The 21,463-nt window shown below is 34.9% G+C and overlaps 2 protein-coding genes across 2 annotated transcripts; one reads left to right on the forward strand and one right to left on the reverse strand.

The window, feature by feature from the left end:
- Positions 1 to 949: 949 nt before the first annotated feature.
- Positions 950 to 3,305, reverse strand: LOC127712278 (bis(5'-nucleosyl)-tetraphosphatase PrpE [asymmetrical]-like). Its single transcript, XM_052218663.1, has 2 exons — positions 3,205 to 3,305; positions 950 to 1,902 (listed from the first exon to the last, which is right to left on the reverse strand). Exons 1-2 carry the CDS (start codon positions 3,286 to 3,288, stop codon positions 1,072 to 1,074), a joined length of 915 nt encoding a protein of 304 aa, XP_052074623.1. The 5' UTR covers positions 3,289 to 3,305; the 3' UTR covers positions 950 to 1,071.
- Positions 3,204 to 14,770, forward strand: LOC127712281 (bis(5'-nucleosyl)-tetraphosphatase PrpE [asymmetrical]-like). The gene is made up of 2 exons (XM_052218666.1): positions 3,204 to 3,301; positions 13,565 to 14,770. The coding sequence occupies exon 2, from the start codon at positions 13,654 to 13,656 to the stop codon at positions 14,503 to 14,505; it is 852 nt and encodes a 283-aa protein (XP_052074626.1). The 5' UTR covers positions 3,204 to 3,301; positions 13,565 to 13,653; the 3' UTR covers positions 14,506 to 14,770.
- The last annotated feature ends 6,693 nt before the right edge of the window (positions 14,771 to 21,463 follow it).

Consider the following 21,463-nt stretch of genomic DNA (forward strand, 5'->3'; position numbering starts at 1 on the left):
TCGTAAAAGCCTTGAAAGCTTATTATACGGTATGAGTCTTACAGATAGTTGAAGGTCATACGGTGACCTGCAGTTGTTAACATCCTTGTCCTTTGGTCTTTTGTGTAAAATGGTCCCTTTGGCAATCATACCATGTCTTATTCCTAAATAAAAGTACTTAAGATCTTCTTACGATATAGAAATATACTATCTAAAGTAAATCCGAAATATTGATATGATAATATCGTTTGGAGAATGTTCGTGACAACTAATGTCTATTTGCCAATTCCAATTACCTACTTGATTCTGTTATTATACACCGTTAACAGCGGTGCATGTTTTCCCTTTCCCAATTAAACCAGACAAATTTGGAATCTGCGGTAAAAGTGATTTATAGGCGTTATAACCAATTTTCATTGAAATCTAAAGTTTTGAAAAAAACTTCCAAATTACACACATAACGCACAGACAAAGCTCTTTTCGCTGGCTCTTCATTAGCAATGAAAATGTACGTCCATCATAAGGGAAACAATTCTTACAAATGGATCTCTTACTAAAGGGTCAATAACGGAAAGGTAAAAAGACAATTGTAAGCTAAACACACTTAATATGTTGATACAGAAATATCTAAGCTTTTCGCAGCAACAAAAAAAAACCAAAACAAAACAAAACAAAACGCAATGACAATGGAATTGCAGTATACTACCTCAATCAAGAAATTATCGGAAGCTACCCACTCAGTGATAAGGGGTGTACTCAACTATACCCACTCCATGATAAGGGGTAAAATAAATGTCACAGCTTACCTCCGTATAAAGAAACTATCGTAAACTACCTACTCCATGATAAGGGGTGTAATAAATGTCACAGCTTACCTCCGTATAAAGAAACTATCGTAAACTACCCACTCCGTGATAAGGGGTGTAATAAATGTAACAACTCACCTCAGTATAAAGAAATTATCGTAAACTACCCACTAATATTTTACTACGGGGTTAAATTGATAACCTGTAAGAATAAACCATAGAATCAATGATAATAACCACAATTCTATCAGTAATAGACATTTTATAGACAATGTTTCCCTGCTGTCTATTCAGGATTAACGTAAACCCTTTTAGCCTTTACATGTATCATTTTCTGACTATCAAGAAATATGCCTGTCAAAGAGTTTCCGTACAAACATCCCGTGTCAAGTCCAGTGGCGTAGGAATATTGCTGCAGTTTTCGGGCAGCGTCATGTCCAAAATATACATATTCAGGGCCTTGCCACAGCGATGCCCATGGTTTACCTATAAGCCGATTTGCTGATGCTTTTAATATGTCACCATCCTTAAATAAGCTTCTCATAGTAATGATATTAGTAAAATCCTGTTCTTCTATCGGCGTCCCTGGAACTAAACCTCCGTGAACGATAACTGAATTCTTAGAAGGGATATGTATAGTATATGGTAGTTCCTGTAAGAACCGTATGTCATCTGCGACAAGGTCTGTAATCCATTTATATTTATCAGGAACAATATAATCCGCATGTTCCTGTCGACTCAAACATTGTTTGATCACAGCTGCGTCATGATTACCCCGGACAGCATAAGCGTTCTCCCCACGAATTCGTCTGATTGTTGAAACGTTATGTGGTCCTTTGTTTGCTAAATCACCCACAAATATTGGCAGAAGAGTTTTACCATTCAAATCAGTTTTTGCTAGGCGTAAAAGTTCATTAAGCTCGTCGAGACATCCATGAACATCACCAATAATAAATATTTCACGATCTTTAATATCTTCAGCTGTTAGTACAAGATGAGGAGTTTTAGTAAGCTTTTTAATATTGTTTTTACTTGACCGTTTATAAGATGCCGTTTCTGTAAGTTTGTTAAATAGTGTTGAGTATATGCAGTATAATAAGGCCGCCATTACTGATATCTAAAAGAAAAAAATACAAATTGAAATGACAATCAATACTGTTTTCTCTCGATGAAGCCACATTTGGGAATAATAGTCAATAATTATTTTCAGTTTACCGACTTTGCATTTTTGATTCCCGTATAAAAATTTTACAAAAGCAAAGCAAAATGAATATATGATTGCGCTATGTTATTGTCGAATCTCTAACGAGAGAAAGAATGATTAAGGACTTAGGTAACTGCATACGGAAAAGCTGTCAGGGAATTGGAGTACGGGAAGACAATAATTCAATAGCAGTTCATTTTTGTTTTCTCTTTGACACACTCCCCGTTTCCATTCTCTATTCTATCAACAATTTGTTAAAATTAAAGTATTATATATGACTTTAAATAAAGTGTCAAACATGACAAAATTGATAAAACCGGACAAGACGGTAACCCGTCATAATAAGTTCCGTTTGTGACGCTAAACATTATTAATAATATAAATATTATTCACTTGGCTCTGCTATGAGTGTATCATTTACATGTCGTAAGGTTCACCATAACAAATGGACAAACATGGCTGTATTTACACCTCAAAAACTACTCTGAGTACAGACTTACCTGTCCAGTTGGTAAAGTTTAAAGGCCTGGCATCCACTAGATATATAAAAGTTAAATGCATTATGTGTTTCAGAAAGATCAAATCTTTTTTGGATTTTGTTCGGCATTTTTTTCCCGTTCCTGCAGAAGGTGTAAAAATAAACTAAGTTGGGATACACTTTTGAGATGCTCCCTCTCAGGCAACAACTGTAATGTATTGTATTGACATGGACAATAGACAGACAATAGATATCTACACAACTTTAGGTGAGTTAAAGGGTTTAACTGAGTGGACAGTATCAAATGCAATTCAGGTGTTTGTTTATTTTTACACCTTCTGCAGGAAAAAAAAAAAATGCCCATCAAAATCCAAAAAAGATTTGATCTTTCTGAAACACAAAATACATTTAACTTTTATATATCTAGTGGATGCCAGGCTTTAAAACTTTTCTATATACACAGTTTAGTCTGTACTCAGAGTAGTTATTTAGGTGTAAATACAGCCATTTTTGTTCATTTGTTAGGATGAACCTTAAATAAATGTACTTGTACTTATAACACATGTATTTTAATAGCGATCAGCGATCTCCACTGACAAAATGTATTTTACGAGTAGCGTGTATTCCAACTGAAACGTACAAATAAACGTTGTAAACTACCGGCAGACGAAATACGACAGGTTTTATTTATTGCATGTATCCAGAAATGTTTCTTTGTTTCTTAGTTCTATACTTACAAATGTTAACTTCCGTATATGTGTTAAAAATATTGCTGATCTACTGAAATTTTCCGAAACAGAAACAAGATAGTGTGTCAGCATAACAGAAGTTAAGGTATTGTAGAGAATAACTTAGAAACAATTCTTCCGCTTGTTTGGCGTTTTTTCTTACCATATAAAGAAGTTAATCTGGGGACTCATTTGATAATTGTTTAAGGATCAGATATATAGCTTGCACAAAAGTGTTGTACAAAAACATGTCTTGGGTTTTGCTCATTGTTAAAAGCTGTATGGTTGTTGTTTAATATAGTTGTTGACTTCTATGTTATTTGGTCACGGGTGGAGAGTTGTCTCATTAAGAAATAATTCATGGGGGCTTGAGTGGAAGAGACCAGTTTTTTTAGGCTCACTTGGGCCTTCGGGCCGGGCCCAAGTGAGCTTTTCTCATCACTTGGCGTCCGTCGTCCGTCGTCGTCGTTAACTTTTTACATTTTGAACTTCTTCTAGAGAACCACTGAATGGAATAAAACCAAACATGGCATGCATGTTCCTTGTGAGGTGATGACCAAGTGTTGTTACTTTTAAGCCGATCCATCATTCAAGATGGCCGCCAGAGGGGGACTTAGTTTAACATAGGACCCTATGGGAAATACATACAAATGTCTTCTTTTAGAGAACCGCTAAATGGAATGAAATAAAACATGGCATACATGTTCCTTATGAGGTGCTGACCAAGTGTCAATACTTTGAAAGCCGATCCATCATCCAAGATGGCTGCCAGAGAAGGACTTAGTTTAACATAGGACCATATGGACAATACATACAAATGCCTTCTTTAAGAGAACCACTGAATGGAATGAAACCAAACCTGGCATGAATGTTCCTAATGAGGTGCTGACCAAATGTTGTTACTTTGAAGCCGATCCATCATCCAGGATGGCCGCCAGAATGGGACTTAGTTTAACATAGGACCCTATGGGAACTACATACAAATGTCTTCTATAAGAGAACCACTGAATGGAATGAAACCAAACATGGCAGGAATGTTTCTTATGAGGTGCTGACCAAATGTTGTTACTTTGAAGCCGATCCATCATCCAGGATGGCCGCCAGAATGGGACTTAGTTTAACATAGGACCCTATGGGAAATACATACAAATGTCTTCTTTAAGGGAACCACTAAATGGAATGAAATAAAACATGGCATGAATGTTCCTTATGAGGTGCTGAACAAGTGTTGTAACTTTGTAGGCGATCCATCATCCAAGATGGCCGCCAGCGGGGAACTTCGTTTAACATAGGACCCTATGGACAATACATACAAATGTCTTCTATTAGAGAACCGCTAAATGGAATGAAATAAAACATGGCATTAATGTTCCTTATGAGGTGCTGACCAAGTGCTGTAACTTTGTAGGCGATCAATCATCCAAGATGGCCGCCAGCGGGGTTTAGTTTAACATAGGACCCTATTGGAAATATATACAAATGTTTTCGTTTAGTGAACCACTGAATGGAATGAAACCAAACCTGGCATGAATGTTCCTAATGAGGTGCTGGCCAAGTGTTGTTTCTTTGTAGCCAATCAATCATCCAAGATGGCTACCAGCGGGGAACTTAGTTAAACAAAGGGCCCTATGGACAATAAATACAAATGTCTTCTTTAAGAGAACAACTGAATGGAATGAAACCAGACATGGCATGCATGTTCCTTATGAGGTGCTGACCAAGTGTTAATACTTTGAAAGCCGATCTATCATCCGAGATGGCTGCCAGAGAGGGACTTAGTTTTACATAGGACCATCGTATGGACAATACATACAAATGTCTTCTATTAGGGAACAACTGAATGGAATGACACCAAACATGGCATGAATGTTTCTTATGAGGTGCTGACCAAATGTTCTTACTTTGAAGCCGGTCCATCATCCAGGATGGCCGCCAGAGAGGGAATTAGTTTAACATAGGACCCTATGGGAAATACATACAAATGTCTTCTTTAAGGGAACCACTAAATGGAATGAAATAAAACATGGCATGAATGTTCCTTATGAGGTGCTGAACAATTGTTGTTACTTTGTAGCAAATCCATCAACCAAAATGGCTACCAACGGGGAATTAGTTTAACAAAGGACCCTATGGGAAATATATACAAATGTCTTCTTCTAGAAAAAAAGCTTAATGGATTGAAACCAAACATGGTATGAATGTTTCTTTTGAGGTGCTGACCAAGTGTTTTTACTTTGTAGCTGATTTGTCATCCAAGATGGCTGCCAGCAGGGGTAGTAAGTTTAACATAGGAGCCTATGGGAGATACATTCAAATGTTTTCTTCTAGAGAACCACTGAATAGAATGAAACCAAGCATGGCATGAATGTTCCTAATGAGGTGCTGACCAAGTGTTGTTACTTTGTAGCCGAACCATCATCCAAGATGGCCGCCAGCAGGGGACTTAGTTTAACATAAGACCCTATGGGAAATACATACAAATGCTTCTTCTAGAGGAGCACTGAATGGAATGAAACCAAAAATGGCATAAATGTTCCTTATGAAGTGCATGAAGTGTTGCTACTTTGTTGCTGATTTACTGTTCAAGATGGCCACCAGGATTTTTTTATTAAATTACGGGGCCAATATTAAACCAAATTTTGCCTCAATCATTATTAGGGTATCTGTTATGATTTTAATCTATTTTTTCATGATTTCCAAAATCAAAGTAGAATCAGGTGAGCGACACAGGCTCTTGAGAACCTCTAGTTTCACTAATTTACATGCAAGTGAATGCCAAATTTTCCAAAAAATTTGGAAATAAATCTGTAAGACTTAAACATGCCTAGATAATTTTTTTGTGTGTTAAGAATTGATTGAAACTGATAATGAAGTACTTCTGGGCAATGTCTTTTATATTGTTTCTTTATCCCGCATTAGCTACTTTTTCCTGATAACAGACAAAATCGTGTAAAATTTTCACTTTTTATACGACCGCAAAAAAATTTTTGTGGTCGTATATTGGTATGACGTTGGCGTCGTCGTCGTCGTCGTCGTCGTCGTCTGGCGTCGTCCGGCGTCGTCCGAAGACACATTGGTTTTCGCACTCTAACTTTAGTTTAAGTGAATGGATCTCTATGAAATTTTACCACAAGGTTCAAAACCACAAAAGGAAGGTTGGGATTGATTTTGGGGGTTATGGTACCAACAGTAAAGGAATTAGGGGCCAAAAATAAGCATTTTTGTAACTTCCAGACATAACTTGTGTGTTAGTGTATGGATCTCTCTGACATTGTACCACAAGGTTCCATATCACAAAAGGAATGCTAGGATTGATTTTGGGGGTAATTGCCTCAAAATATTAGGAATTAGGGGCCAAAAAAGGGGCAAAAAAACAAGCATTTTTCTAATTTCATGACAATAACTTGTGTGTAAGTGCATGGATCTTTCTGAAATTGTACTACAAGGTTCCATATCACAAAGGAAAAGCTGGAATTGAGTTTGGGGGTAATTGCTGAAACGTTTAGGAATTGGGGGCCAAAAAGGGGCCAAAAATAAGCATTTTTCTAGTTTCCAGACAATAACTTGTGTTCAAGTGTATGGATCTCTCTGAAATTGTACTGCAAGGTACCATACCACAAAGGGAAGGCTGGGATTGATGATGGGGGTAATTGCCCCAATATTTTAGGAATTAGGGGCCAAAAAGGGGCAAAAAACAAGCATTTTTCTAGTTTCAGGACAATAACTTGTGTGTTAGTGTATGGATCTTTCTGATATTGTACTACAAGGTTCCATATCACAAAGGGAAAGCTGGGTTTGAGTTTGGGGTTAATTGCCCTAATTGTTTAGGAATTTGGGGCCAAAAAGGGGCCAAAAAACACATTTTTCTAGTTTCCAGACAATAACTTGTGTTCAAGTGTATGGATCTCTCTGAAATTGTACTGCAAGGTACCATACCACAAAGGGAAGGCTGGGATTGAGTTTGGGGGTGATGAATCATAAGGGGGTTCAAAAAATTTGGGGGGGGGGGATTTTTTTTTTTTTCCTTTTTTTTCTTTTTTTTTTCTTTTAAAATTTTCCATTTTAAGTTGGTTATTTCTGATTTATATTTAAAAGCAAATAATAATGATATGGTAGGAGATACACACCAAACAGGATGTGTAAATTATTATATAATAAGTATTGTGCAATAGCAAGAAATTTTCAATTGCACGATATTGCACAATAGCAAGAAATCTTCAATTGCACAGTATTGCGCAATAGCAAGAAATCTTCAATTGCACAGTATTGCGCAATAGCAAGAAATATCCAATAGCACAATATTGCGCAATAGCAAGAAATTATCAATTGTACAGTATTGCGCAATAGCAAGAAATATTTAATTGCACAGTATTGTGCAAAAGAAGATACTTTGTATAAATTGCTTATTTCTTGACCAATTTCAATGGGGTTTTATTCTTGAATTCTTGGGGTTCTTTAATATGCTGAATCTAACCGTGTATTTAGTTTTTGGATTTTGGGCCCCGTTTTTAAATTGGTCCACATTGAGGTCCAAAGGGTCCAAAATTAAACTTTGTTTGATTTCATCAAAAATTGAATTATTGGGGTTCTTTGATATGCCGAATCTAACCATGTATTTAGATTCTTAATTTTTGGTTCCGTTTTCAAATTGGTCTACATTAAGGTCCAAAGGGTCCAAAATTAAACTTAGTTTGATTTTAACAGAAATTGAATTCTTAGGGTTCTTTGATATGCTGAATCTAAACATGTATTTAGATTTTTGATTTTGGGCCCAGTTTTCAAGTTGGTCCAAATCGGGGTCCAAAATTAAACTTTGTTTGATTTCAACAAAAATTGAATATATGGGGTTCTTTGATATGCTGAATCTAACCATGTATTTAGATTTTTGATTTTTGGGCCCCGTTATCAACTTTGTCCACATTGAGGTCAAAAGGGTCCAAAATTAAACTTTGTTTGATTTCATCAAAAATTGAATTCTTGGGGTTCTTTGATATGCTGAATCTAACCATGTATTTAGATTTTGGATATTGGACCATAATAGGTGAATGTCCAATTTAAAATTTTTAAGTTCTTAGACCACATTCATTCTGTGTCAGAAACCTATGTTGTGTCAAATATTTAATCACAATCCAAATGCAAAGCTGTATCAAGCTTGAATGTTGTGTCCATACTTGCCCCAACTGTTCATGGTTCGACCTCTGCGGTCGTATCAAGCTGCGCCCTGCGGAGCATTTTATTGCACCCTATTCCAGATCTCATTGCATCAAACCTGCTAATTACTGACAAGAAAATCATTAAAAATCAATTTTAATCACTTGCACCTCGAATAAACAACAGCTGAACCTATCCTTACCATCAAAATTTGACACTTTGCAGTGTCCTTAAAGAACCACCAATATTGACCAATGGAAAATATGATAAAAATGTATAGCTAGCCTTCAAATAGTATGTATATGGGACTCTAGGTTTTTCATGTCAAACAAAGGTAAAACCATGAATGTTGCTTATCAATGTTAACAGGGAAGGTAGCATTGTGTAATGGAAACTTAGAATTTTAAATCTTTTTATTTATCACTGCCCAGTGAAGTGACAAAGATAGCCAAAGTTTTTTAATACTAATTTTCTACGTGGGACAATGACACAGAGGCTAAGAGCTGGTACCTGCCACCTGAATTTATCGTGATTTTACCACGGGTTGGCCCTTTATGATAAATATTTATCCACGAGCAATAGCGAGGGGTCAAATATCACCATACAGGGCCAGCCCGTGGTAAAATCAGTATAAATTCAAACCCCAATGAATTATTTCTATTCTAATAGGACAAAGACGGCGATTCTTTTGGATCGAAGCTCTCTATGTGAAGGGAAATGTTTACTGTTCCCGTAATCGAACACAGAATGGTGACATGCATTACATGCTTTAACGATTTTACAATGACATACTAAGACAGGTTTGGATGAAGTTAATTGATTAATTATTTTACTTTTATCGGGAAAGTTGGATTTCAACAAATTGTTATCACCGTTTGTTTCTGTTTTCATGTTTTGACGACTTTTTCACATTCGTGCATTTTCCCGTAGAATGCTTATATTCTTATGTTATCATTCAATGACATTATATATACACCGTCAGACCTCGGGTAACTCATTCATAAAAAAGCAAACGACGTTAGAGTAAAAGAGAAGCGAAAATTACCAAAGGGACATTCAAACTCATAAATAAAGGCAACAGTAGTATACCGCTGTTCGAAATTCATAAATCGATTGAGAAAAAAACAAATCCGGGTTACAAACTAAAACTGAGGGAAACACATCAAATATTAGAGGAGAACTACGACACAACAGAAACACAACATTAAAATGTAACACACACAGAAACGAACTATAATATAACAATGGCCATTTTCCTGACTTGGTACAGGACATTTTAAGAAAAAAATGGTGGGTTGAACCTGGTTTTGTGGCTAGCCAATCCTCCCGCTTTTATGGCAATGTTAAATATAACATTAAATGACAACATTACATGACAGGACTACAATACAAATAAATGGGAGACTATATACATGTAGGACAGAGAAACATACGAATAATAGCTAACAAAATGTACCAGGTTTAAAATTTAATACGCAAGACACGTGTTTCGTCCACACAAGACGAACCAGTGACGCTCAGATCAAAAACGTACGAAAGCCAAAACAAGTGCAAAGTTGAAGAACATTGAGGACCAAAAGTTAATTGCAAAAAGTTATGCCAAATACGGCTAAGGTTATATGTCTGGGATAAGAAAATCCTTAGTATTTAGAATAATTCATACTTTTGCAAACAGTAAATTTATAAAAATGACTATATAATAGATATAGATGATAACACCGAAGTGGTGACTAACTACAGAATAAAAACGGATACATAAAACAACATAAACCAGCACATAAAAATTCACAGCCGAGTTAGCCAAAGAGATCAACGCAAAAAAAAAAAAGTTACGTCACATTTGAATTTCTGAAATTTCCCCAAAATAGGATAGAATTAGGATAGAATTCAAGATTTGGTTTATAATACTCATATAACATTTATTAATAACAATGAAAATTACAATACTAATTAATATAAAATGTGGTAGTAATTAGATTATTAATAGTAGTATCTAGCTATGTCGGTGTTTCTTCTAAATCAAACTGTAAACCAAATATATCGTATAAATTTAGTTGACCCAAACTAAAATCTAATTTATGAATTGGGTGATTAATTATCTTTACCATAACATACATAAGTCAAAAATAAACTGACAACGCCATGGCTAAAAAAAGAAAAAGACCAACAGACAAACAATAGTACACAAAACACAACATAGAAAACTAAAGACTGAGCAACACGAGTAAGATTTGAACATCCCAAACAATCCATGACGGTTGACGATCAGCTGACATATCAATATATTCACATTTTACCACGGATGTGTACTCAAAGCGTTTGCAGAACGTCATATTGGAATTGGCTTTCATTCCACATCTTCTTATTTTTATATTGAGATGCTTATCCCGCGGGCAGCGTCAGCGAGTCGGCGTTGCTCTTTGTTTAAAGATAGAGGTACTTGGTGACACATATCTGGTACATAGATGCCTAATGATTTGAAGTTTCCGTCTGACATATGCCCGTTGTTCGATTTCTTCCCTCATTTGCATGGTTCAGTGACCGCTAAAGAACAGTATATATGCTAGTTTTTTTTTATTGCGCGGCCACGGTGTTTTCATTTATTGTGATCGAATAATTCTAGCACAACTATATTAATTCATTTATTATGATCGAATAATTCTAGCACAACTATATTAATTAAAGCATCTTTGCAATGTAAGCATGTCCGTCAGACAGGTTTATACTCGGACCTTGACCTAATTTTATGGTTCAGTGAGTTACGTGAAATGTTCGTATATACGTCCATTTTTCAGGCCCATGATACTTTAAGTAATAGGTAGACAATATTCGATTTAAAGAATGAGGGTACGGTGTATAGTCCAGATAGCCTGTCTTGGTAAAGGCTCAAATTGTGATAGGATTACAACAGAATGACCCCTTACTGGAACAAGAAACAAAATAACGGCATATAATTTGAAATAATAATTGTGACCAGCCATGAGATTTTCAGGTTTATGGAGGTACCAGGGTCAAAATATGTTTTTTTGCATTTTGATGAAGTTTCACAATACATAGATTCAAAACACCCTGACAAATTATTTTGCTAGATTCTGCAAAATAACAGAATTATGGTCATTTTTGTTAGCTTCGATTTTATAAAAAAATATTATGTTTTTCTTCATTTTTTCACATGCATGTTCATCATTATAGTTATCTTTGAAACTTTTTTTTTTCAAAAAAAAAGGGAGGGTCAAGTCTTTTTTAATTAAGCAAAATGTAACGAATTTTAATTCGGTTGCCATAGCAATAATTACCGGATTATGTAATCTAATAATATCAATGAATTAAACATGTTTCTTTCTTTCGTAAGGAAAACTACATCAATGGTAAGAAAATGAATACCAAGATATATGATAAACCATCAAGGAGCTGTGTATTATTTAATGTGCTTTCTAACGTTCATCTATTATCTTATTGTGAATTCAATTTGTACAATGATATATCCTGACAAAGTGATTAAAATAAAAAAAATAAAATAATGCAGAGTATTAAAGATGAAACAGTCAAACAGCATGATCAATAACATTAGGGCATGTATGTGAAATAAACTGGACCCCTGTTGTGTTCACTTATCGCTACACTGACGGTACGAAGCTATAGATGGAACGGCGGACCAGTTAAGTATGTGAAAGGAATGTAAGGACAACAACACTTTCATCTTTTTAATGTAGTTTTAAAACAGTCATATTTCAGTTGATATTTTATAGTGTGTCTTTCTATATTGTGATGTTACACTATTATTTCAGAAAAAGGGTGAAGGTTTGGTACCATTAAAACGTTTAAACCCGCTGCATTTGTTTGCACCTGTCCTAAGTCAGGAATCTGGTGTTCAGTAGTTGTCGTTTGTTGATGTGGTTCATAAGTGTTTCTCGTTTCTCGTTTTTTATATAGATTAGACCGTTGGTTTTCCCGTTTGAATGGTTCTACACAAGTAATTTTTGGGACCCTTTATAGCTTACTGTTCGGTGTGAGCCAAGGCTCCGCGTTGAAGACCGTACCTTGACCTATAATGGTTTACTTTTATAAATTTTGACTTGGACGGAGAGTTGTCTCATTGGCATTCAGACCACATCTTCTTATATCTATAGATAAAAAAAAAAAAAAAAAAAAAAATTAGGAAGGAACATGGGATGAGACACTATTGGGTCCCAATGGGCAGGTATATCTTGTTTGATTTACATTTACCGGTATATGTCCATACATATGTTCATATTTTCCCTTACAACGTGAAACCAATGAGATTTACTCCAAATTAATACTTGGTGTTCATGCTACAATCTGATTAAATTTACACATCAGTTATAATTTTTCGGTACTTTAGTTTTCTAAATAATATCTCACAATGGTGATATAATTTAAACAATTTTGTATAATCGAAAGCATATTAAAGATTCAGGAGAAAGTGATTTACGCAATGAAATCTAAAAGATAAATTGTATGAGATTAGAACGCGATTCTTTTGTATATCTTAATATAAAATTCAAATTTCCTCAAGTCATGGAAAAATGAAACTTTATTTTACCGCATGAAACAATTGGATATTCAATAACAGGTGCACCGATTACGTAACGTGACTTAACATCGACGTTTTCTCATTATGACGTTTACCGCCATAAGCCTGGACATGTCATGGCGGGTCAAAATGTACTCGCTACCACATGAAGCTATCAGGGGTAACCAAGCGGACAAGTTCCTTCATACTTAGATTTATTCTTAATGACTTTCACTTGCCCTTTAAATAGCTTATATATAAATATAAAACACTTTCATAAGTTTTTCCATTTTTAGAATACAGATATCAAAAAGGGGATGGCGTATCTTTTAGTTTAAATGTATGGGTTTGGTAATGTCCTAGAGCTGGACAAGATGCATGATCAATCCGCTGAAGGATGATGCCTTATCACTGAATATGAATTAGATGTATCAGGTTTTTAACATGAGTGTCAATAGTAGAGCAGGATCTGTCAACTATTCCCCAGTTTTGCAAAAAAAAGTTCGTATTGCTCAGAAATTTATGGTTTTCTATGTTGTATTTGCGGACTGGTAATATCTTTTTGTTACATTGTTTGGCCACTGTAATATGTTTTCTTGTTTTCACTTTTGGCGCCCTGGTCTTACTTTTTTATATACAAACACGCATTGAAATTTTACTATGATGAATTTATTTCGTTTGTAGGCGCTGTCAAAGTAATATAGCTGCACCTTTCCTTTACCAAAGAGAGGCGGAACGAAGTAAAATCTGAGTACTACAGTGCATCAGTCTAAATGTACATTGCTTCAATGACATCATTGTTCATTATTATCACATCGCTACTGAGAACCAGAAAGCCTATACCTACTGTGAGAAGGTTCACTAAATTTAAACTTCCGCTTCCAAAAACTCTTCATCTTTCTTTAGAAAATGTCTCTATACAAGGTCGAGAAATTTTCATTGTTGGTGATGTCCATGGTTGTCTGGAGGAACTAGAACAGCTCCTCGAATTAGCTAGGCTGGAAATAAACAATAAGAAAATGTTACCTATATTTGTGGGTGATTTGGCGAACAAAGGACCGCGGAATCTAATGACCATCAGGAAAGTTAGACAGATGGAAGCTTTATCTGTTCGAGGAAATCACGAAGAAGCGATAGTACGACATTATTTAAACTGGCAAAATGATCAAAATTATGTTATACCAGAGGTATTCAAATGGATCACGGAGCTAAACACGGACGATATCAATTATCTCCTAGAATTGCCGTATACCATATCTATTCCATCTAGGAATATATTAATAGTACATGCTGGATTAGTGCCCGGGATTCCCATTCAACAACAAAATCTTGATAATTTTATTCATATAAGAAACTTATATCAAGATAATGACGGCAACTTTATAGCTTCAGAACTTCCATTTCAGGGCGAGGCTTGGGCCTCTTTTTGGACAGGACCTGAACATGTATATTTTGGTCATGATGCTTCACGAAAATTGCAACAACATCCATATGCAACCGGACTTGACACTGGTTGTTTATATGGTAATATGCTCTCAGGAATAGTTATTAACAGTCAGAAAATGTTACAAGTAAAAGCCAAGACGGTATATTCTGAACCAAAAGGTTTTAAAACACCTAAATGAATAATTCATAGCATGTATAGTAGAGTGAGATATATGCAACAAATATGAACATTTTATTGAACAAATCTGCATTACACATGGTTCTTATTTAAGAATTTGTACTTATATTTTTTTATTCTTTATACATGAAAATTTTATACCATATTACATATATATTGAATATTTCAGCACTTCATCATGATCATGGAGTATCATAACTTTAATTACTTTCTTTTTGTGATTATGATTAGAAGTTAGTAATGGATATATGTTAGTTTACAAAGATAACATAGACTCGTACCTCTTGTAAGTTTTTTTTCTAGTTTATTTGGTCATGTTAGTTATTATATCATGGATATGGACGTTCATTTATATCCCACCGTCTGCAAACGTATAAAGAAAAAAGATTTTAGACCAGAAAGTTTGAACATGATTTGTTTTATAGTAGTTCGATATCTCTATATACTTCAATCCAATAGGTATGAGATATTTTCCGCTTGACTTACACCTTATCAATGATACCAGGCTTGTAATTAAGTCTCTCGATTGATCGATTAATTTTTGGTGTTTAATGCCACTTTCATCACACTTGGCTATATCATAGCGGTCAGGTATTATTGGCAGAGGAGTTACCGTAGAGAACCACCTACCTTCGGCACGAAAAGTAGCAACCCTGGTCAAATTAAGGCGCACTTGATGAATTATACTTTACGTTACGTAAGAATACGATAAATATATATATATTCACAGATTTTACTAATTTGTGATATCTTTATCCATGTAGTAAAAATGATGGATATATTGGCGAAGGATGCGCATATCAAACCGATTGAGAATTGCACACTCAACAAAAAAGATGAAGATCGCCATCAAAGAAAGCCAAATTATGCAATCGTGATATTATTCTAGCAATGCCCCAAAAAGGACACGATCATCTCTAACGCCGGAAAAATACAGTTGAGGGTGTGAATTTCAATTATGTCATTTATACTTAAACTGTTGACATATTGATATATCTCGCTTGCACGTAATTTTTATAGTGAATTGCTATGCTGAAATCAAAATAGCAACACTTAAACATATAAACTATCCAAAACTTTCAAACTCAATGAACCAAGATCTTGAGTAGGGTGAAATAATCTCCTCGGAAATAATACATGCCAATGATGATACAACATGTATACATACTAGATATCATTGACATCATATTAAGGAGCTGGTACTCCTTCAACTTATCTAATCACAAACTTACATGTAAAATATTAAAACAACACGTTATAAATTTCATGCGTCCGAAGCGCTTTTCTGGATTTACCTTCATCAGGAACGCTCAAAGCCGACTATTTGAAAGCCAAGGATGTATAAGAACCTAAACAGTTGAAGAGTTGTAAACTTAGCAAAAGTTTCAGTCAAAAGACCACGACTGAATAGCGGAGTCAAATCATTACAGTGGAAATAAAAAGTGTCAATGCTAATACAACTGAATATCGTATTTTACCATAAGGGGTACTATGGTGGCCGAATAAGACCATTTCGCGTTTTTGCGTGTCCCCCTTTCATATTCTATAGGGCGAAAACACAAAGTCGAAAACGCGAAATTGTTTCACATCTCGTTTTCGCTTTTTCGCGATTTCGCGAAACCGCGAAATGGCCTTATCCGGCCACCATAGATACCCATTAAACGAACCTAATCACAAACTTTAACAAGTTGATGACGCCTTGAAGCCGCCAGGAACAGTTTGAGGATAGACAAAAACTTGAATATTTAGATAGTATGTCGTCTACATATCTGCAGGAATTTATCTTTCACGGGATAATTCTTCTAAGCTTATGAAATTTAGTCATCAATACATAGAAAAGGAATCGTCAAAAATACCGCTCAATACAACAGAAAATATCAAACACCAACACTCAACTCCGCCGACAAAAAAAAAATCAGACATAAAATAACATCGAACAACACACGATGTGTTAATCTTACTTGGTACAGACTAATGAGTCAAATGTGTCAAAGAAAACAGTGTTTATAGTGTATACAAATATTATCATTCATTATCATTAGAAAATCATCAGACAATGTCAGTCCTAAATAAATAAACATAGATGTTGGGTATATATCAATTAGACAGTTACCCAACACAGTGACACAAAAATCAACAGACATTCAGAGGTAAGCATATGTTCTTTAATAAAAAGTTGTTTAATACGCGACATGTTAAGCTCCAAATCGACTAATACGATATTTAGAAAATATCATGAAACAGGGTTTGTGTTCGTGCCTGCTAAACAAAGCAGCTGAAAGGCGTTTTCGTTGTTTGGCGCAAGCACTTTACCGAAATACTCAAAATTAAGACAGCAAATTTAAGTATGTTCATGGCTTTAAAATTAAAATAAAGAAAAGAACTAGATGCAAACTATTCATCAACGATATTACTGAAACTAAAGCTGCTGCGGAACATCACACGGTCCTACGATGTATTGGCTTATATGATTGCACAAGATAATATAAAACTTATAAACTTCAGATCTCCATCTAGTAAAATTGCCTGTTTAACTTTAATATAGTTAATTTTCCTTTGCTTATGATATTGTCCAGTTTATGATATTGTCCAGTTTGTGCCATTCTGGAGTGTGCATTTGTAATTTTATTATGCTTTGATATGCACCGTCTCAGATTTTAATGAATGTATTATTTCTTATAATTTTTTTTTTTTAATTCGGTGATAAATTTGTCTAAACTGTAACTAAATGTTATCCTTAATATAGAAATTTATTGCAGAGGCATAGTATAATTCCATCTGCAGGAATTATTATACAATTTATTTTCAATTACTGTAACTGATTTTTTTTTCGCAGTAAACAGCAATTCGCTTATCTATAGTTTAAAGCAACACTGTTTTTTTTTCCTGTTTTTACCTGCAGTGAAAATCTGACTAAACGTTTCATGACTATGACGTTCCTTTCTACCTCTATGATGGTTTGACGGCTTGATTTTATATTAGAAGGGCCAGAACTTTGTGTTTGGTTTCACTAACTACGCAATATTCTTTATTACAGCATTATCAATATGTTAATAATGGTTTTATTTGTACCTTTTGTTTGTTAACTATTATACCATTAGAACTACATGCTTTTCATTGCATGTTATAAACAAGAGTGGATAATACGTCAATGAGACAACAACCCAATAACACAAAGAAGCAAAAGCCAATACGGAACCCGGGGTTTCAACAATATACTCGTGTCTTCAATATGACATGCATATTATAGATGGTAACATATAATTGTGATATACGAAACCTGCAGTGAACTATTCCAAAATATTTTCAAGCTTCCATGGTATCGGACACTCGTATGCTATGTCACTCAACTTGGTGACTTTTAGACCTCCAGTTTTATTCCATGCAATGCAAAGCGCTCCCAAGAAATCAAGTCATATTTACAGGAACAAGCAACCCCAAAATAATATGTTGCATTATTTTAAAGTTCTATTTACTGAACTAATGCAACAAATGAATCCGTTATCTTAAATAATTCTTATTGAAAGTGAGAGGTTTGCTTCCAAAGAATATATATGTTATTCTTCTAAATACCTATACAGAAGTTTGCATAAGCAATAAATTTCCGTTTTCCTGTCATGATTGAAAACAAATGATATAAGAGAAGATATGCATGGGACAACCATACCGTAACTTCTAGCTTATAACCAATATCTTCCTGAGGAACACGACGGGTGCCACATGTGGAGCAGGATCTGCTTACCCTTCCAGATCACCCGATAGCATCCCTAGTTTTGATTGGGTTCGTGTTGTTCAAACGTTAGTTTTTCTATGCAACAGTTGTATTTTTATGCTCTTTGGTTTTTTTTCGTTTTTTTGTCATGGTAATATCAGTTTGTCATCAACTTTTAATATCCCTTAAATGTATTTTGACTCTTTCAGAACTTGCACCTCTATTGCAAGAGCTGCTTGAAGGACTCCACTGTAACCATATTTTATCTGAAAAGTTCACTTTCTACAGCATGACCAAAACATTGTAAGTTTCTTTGTCTCAATCGATCCTCTATGTCATAGATATAGGAAGATGTGGTATGAGTGCCAATGAGACAACTCTCCATCCAAGTAACAATTTATAAAATTAAAAGAAAACCATTATAGATCAAGGTACGGCCTTCAACACGGAGCATTGGCTCACACCGAACAGCAAGCTATAAAGGGCCCCAAAAAATTACTAGTGTAAAACCATTCAAACGGGAAAACCAATGGCCTAATCTATATAAAAACGAGAAACGAGAAACACATATTAACTACATTAACAGACGACAACTACTGTATGTTTGCCATCATCTATGAGTTATAGATGTGGGGTAATAGTATATATGGGCCATTTACAGGTACATGAATAGGGTTTTTTCTGTGTATTTCACTTGTTTCTAGAATACAATTCTGGGGGTAAATTAAGTTTGCATGGAGGTATATATGAAAATTTCTGTATATGACAGGTAATTTAATCTGTTTATATTTTATATTAGAGGCTTCGTGTTGCACAGAATCCAGCTCATTCATCTTTATTGTATTTTTTATTTCTATGTCATCCCCTTATAATATTCTGTTCCTGAAATGAAAGTAAACATATCCTATATATGTCAAATGAGTTGGTGCAACTCCTCCTCCCCCCAAAAAAAAAGTGTTTAGTTCTCATGTTTTATACCTATTATATGATACAGTGAACTATAATAATAAATTTTTAAATTGTTTATATCCACGTCATATGAACTCTGGTGGATATAGTTGTCTCATTTGCAATTATACCACATCTCCTTATTTTTATTAAAAAAAATTTTAAATTTATATTAAGCACTTTTTCTGTTCTGATTTTCTGTATCTGCTTGTATGTACCTTTTGTCAGTTTAGACATGGTCTAAAAAGGGGAAAAGTTCATACCTCATTAAAACTAGGTTAACCCTGCCACATGCCTATGTCCCTGTACCAAGCCAGGAGCCTAGTTTGTGGTTGTTTTTGTTAATTTTAATTATTTTTAATTTGTTACAAGGAGAATTAAGTATTGATGTAGATCTCTAACTTCTGACACACTCATCTAAATTTTGAATGACAAGTGGTGATTTAGAGCTTGACCTATGGCATAGAAAACATCCAGTCTACTGTTGAAAACTCTGTTGATCTATAGACATGTTTTGTCAGAGCTTGACACATGGCATAGAAAACCTCCTGTCTACTGTTGAAAACTCTATGTTGACCTATGGCATAGAAAACCTCCGGTCTACTGTTGAAAACTCTATGTTGACCTATGGCATAGAAAACCTCCGGTCTACTGTTGAAAACTCTATGTTGACCTATGACATAGAAAACCTCCAGTCTACTGTTGAAAACTCTATGTTGACCTATGACATAGAAAACCTCCAGTCTACTGTTGAAAACTCTATGTTGACCTATGACATAGAAAACCTCCAGTCTACTGTTGAAAACTCTATGTTGACCTATGGCATAGAAATCCTCCTGTCTACTGTTGAAAACTCTATGTTGACCTATGACATAGAAAACCTCCAGTCTACTGTTGAAAACTCTATGTTGACCTATGGCATAGAAATCCTCCTGTCTACTGTTGAAAACTCTATGTTGACCTATGGCATAGAAATCCTCCTGTCTACTGTTGAAAACTCTATGTTGACCTATGGCATAGAAAACCTCCGGTCTACTGTTGAAAACTCTATGTTGACCTATGGCATAGAAAACCTCCGGTCTACTGTTGAAAACTCTATGTTGACCTATGGCATAGAAAACCTCCTGTCTACTGTTGAAAACTCTATGTTGACCTATGGCATAGAAAACCTCCGGTCTACTGTTGAAAACTCTATGTTGACCTATGGCATAGAAAACCTCCACTCTACTGTTGAAAACTCTATGTTGATCTATAGACATGTTTTGTCAGAGCTTGACATATGACATAGAAAACCTCCGGTCTACTGTTGAAAACTCTATGTTGACATATGGCATAGAAAACCTCTGGTCTACTGTTGAAAACTCTATGTTGACATATGGCATAGAAAACCTCTGGTCTACTGTTGAAAACTCTATGTTGACCTATAGACATGTTTTGTTAGAGCTTGACATATGACATAGAAAAACCTCTGGTCTACTGTTGAAAACTCTATGTTGACCTATAGACATGTTTTGTTAGAGCTTGACATATGACATAGAAAAACCTCTGGTCTACTGTTGAAAACTCTATGTTGACCTATAGACATGTTTTGTTAGAGCTTGACATATGACATAGAAAAACCTCTGGTCTACTGTTGAAAACTCTATGTTGACCTATAGACATGTTTTGTTAGAGCTTGACATATGACATAGAAAAACCTCTGGTCTACTGTTGAAAACTCTATGTTGACCTATAGACATGTTTTGTTAGAGCTTGACATATGACATAGAAAAACCTCTGGTCTACTGTTGAAAACTCTATGTTGACCTATAGACATGTTTTGTTAGAGCTTGACATATGACATAGAAAAACCTCTGGTCTACTGTTGAAAACTCTATGTTGACCTATAGACATGTTTTGTTAGAGCTTGACATATGACATAGAAAAACCTCTGGTCTACTGTTGAAAACTCTATGTTGACCTATAGACATGTTTTGTTAGAGCTTGACATATGACATAGAAAAACCTCTGGTCTACTGTTGAAAACTCTATGTTGACCTATAGACATGTTTTGTTAGAGCTTGACATATGACATAGAAAAACCTCTGGTCTACTGTTGAAAACTCTATGTTGACCTATAGACATGTTTTGTATTGTCTTTTCCTATGATTTGCCACTAAAGTTTAAGCAACCAACAGTCAATCAATATTTTGGCAGTCTCCGTCCTGTTAATTTCACGTCTCTTTTAATTCATATCTAGTTGTATCGCAAAAAAAATAAAAATCTACAAACTACCACTAAGGATTCATAAAAGAAGATA

Source organism: Mytilus californianus, unplaced genomic scaffold (genome assembly GCF_021869535.1).
Source record: "Mytilus californianus isolate M0D057914Y unplaced genomic scaffold, xbMytCali1.0.p SCAF_8, whole genome shotgun sequence".
Classification (NCBI taxonomy): Eukaryota; Metazoa; Mollusca; class Bivalvia; order Mytilida; family Mytilidae; genus Mytilus; species Mytilus californianus.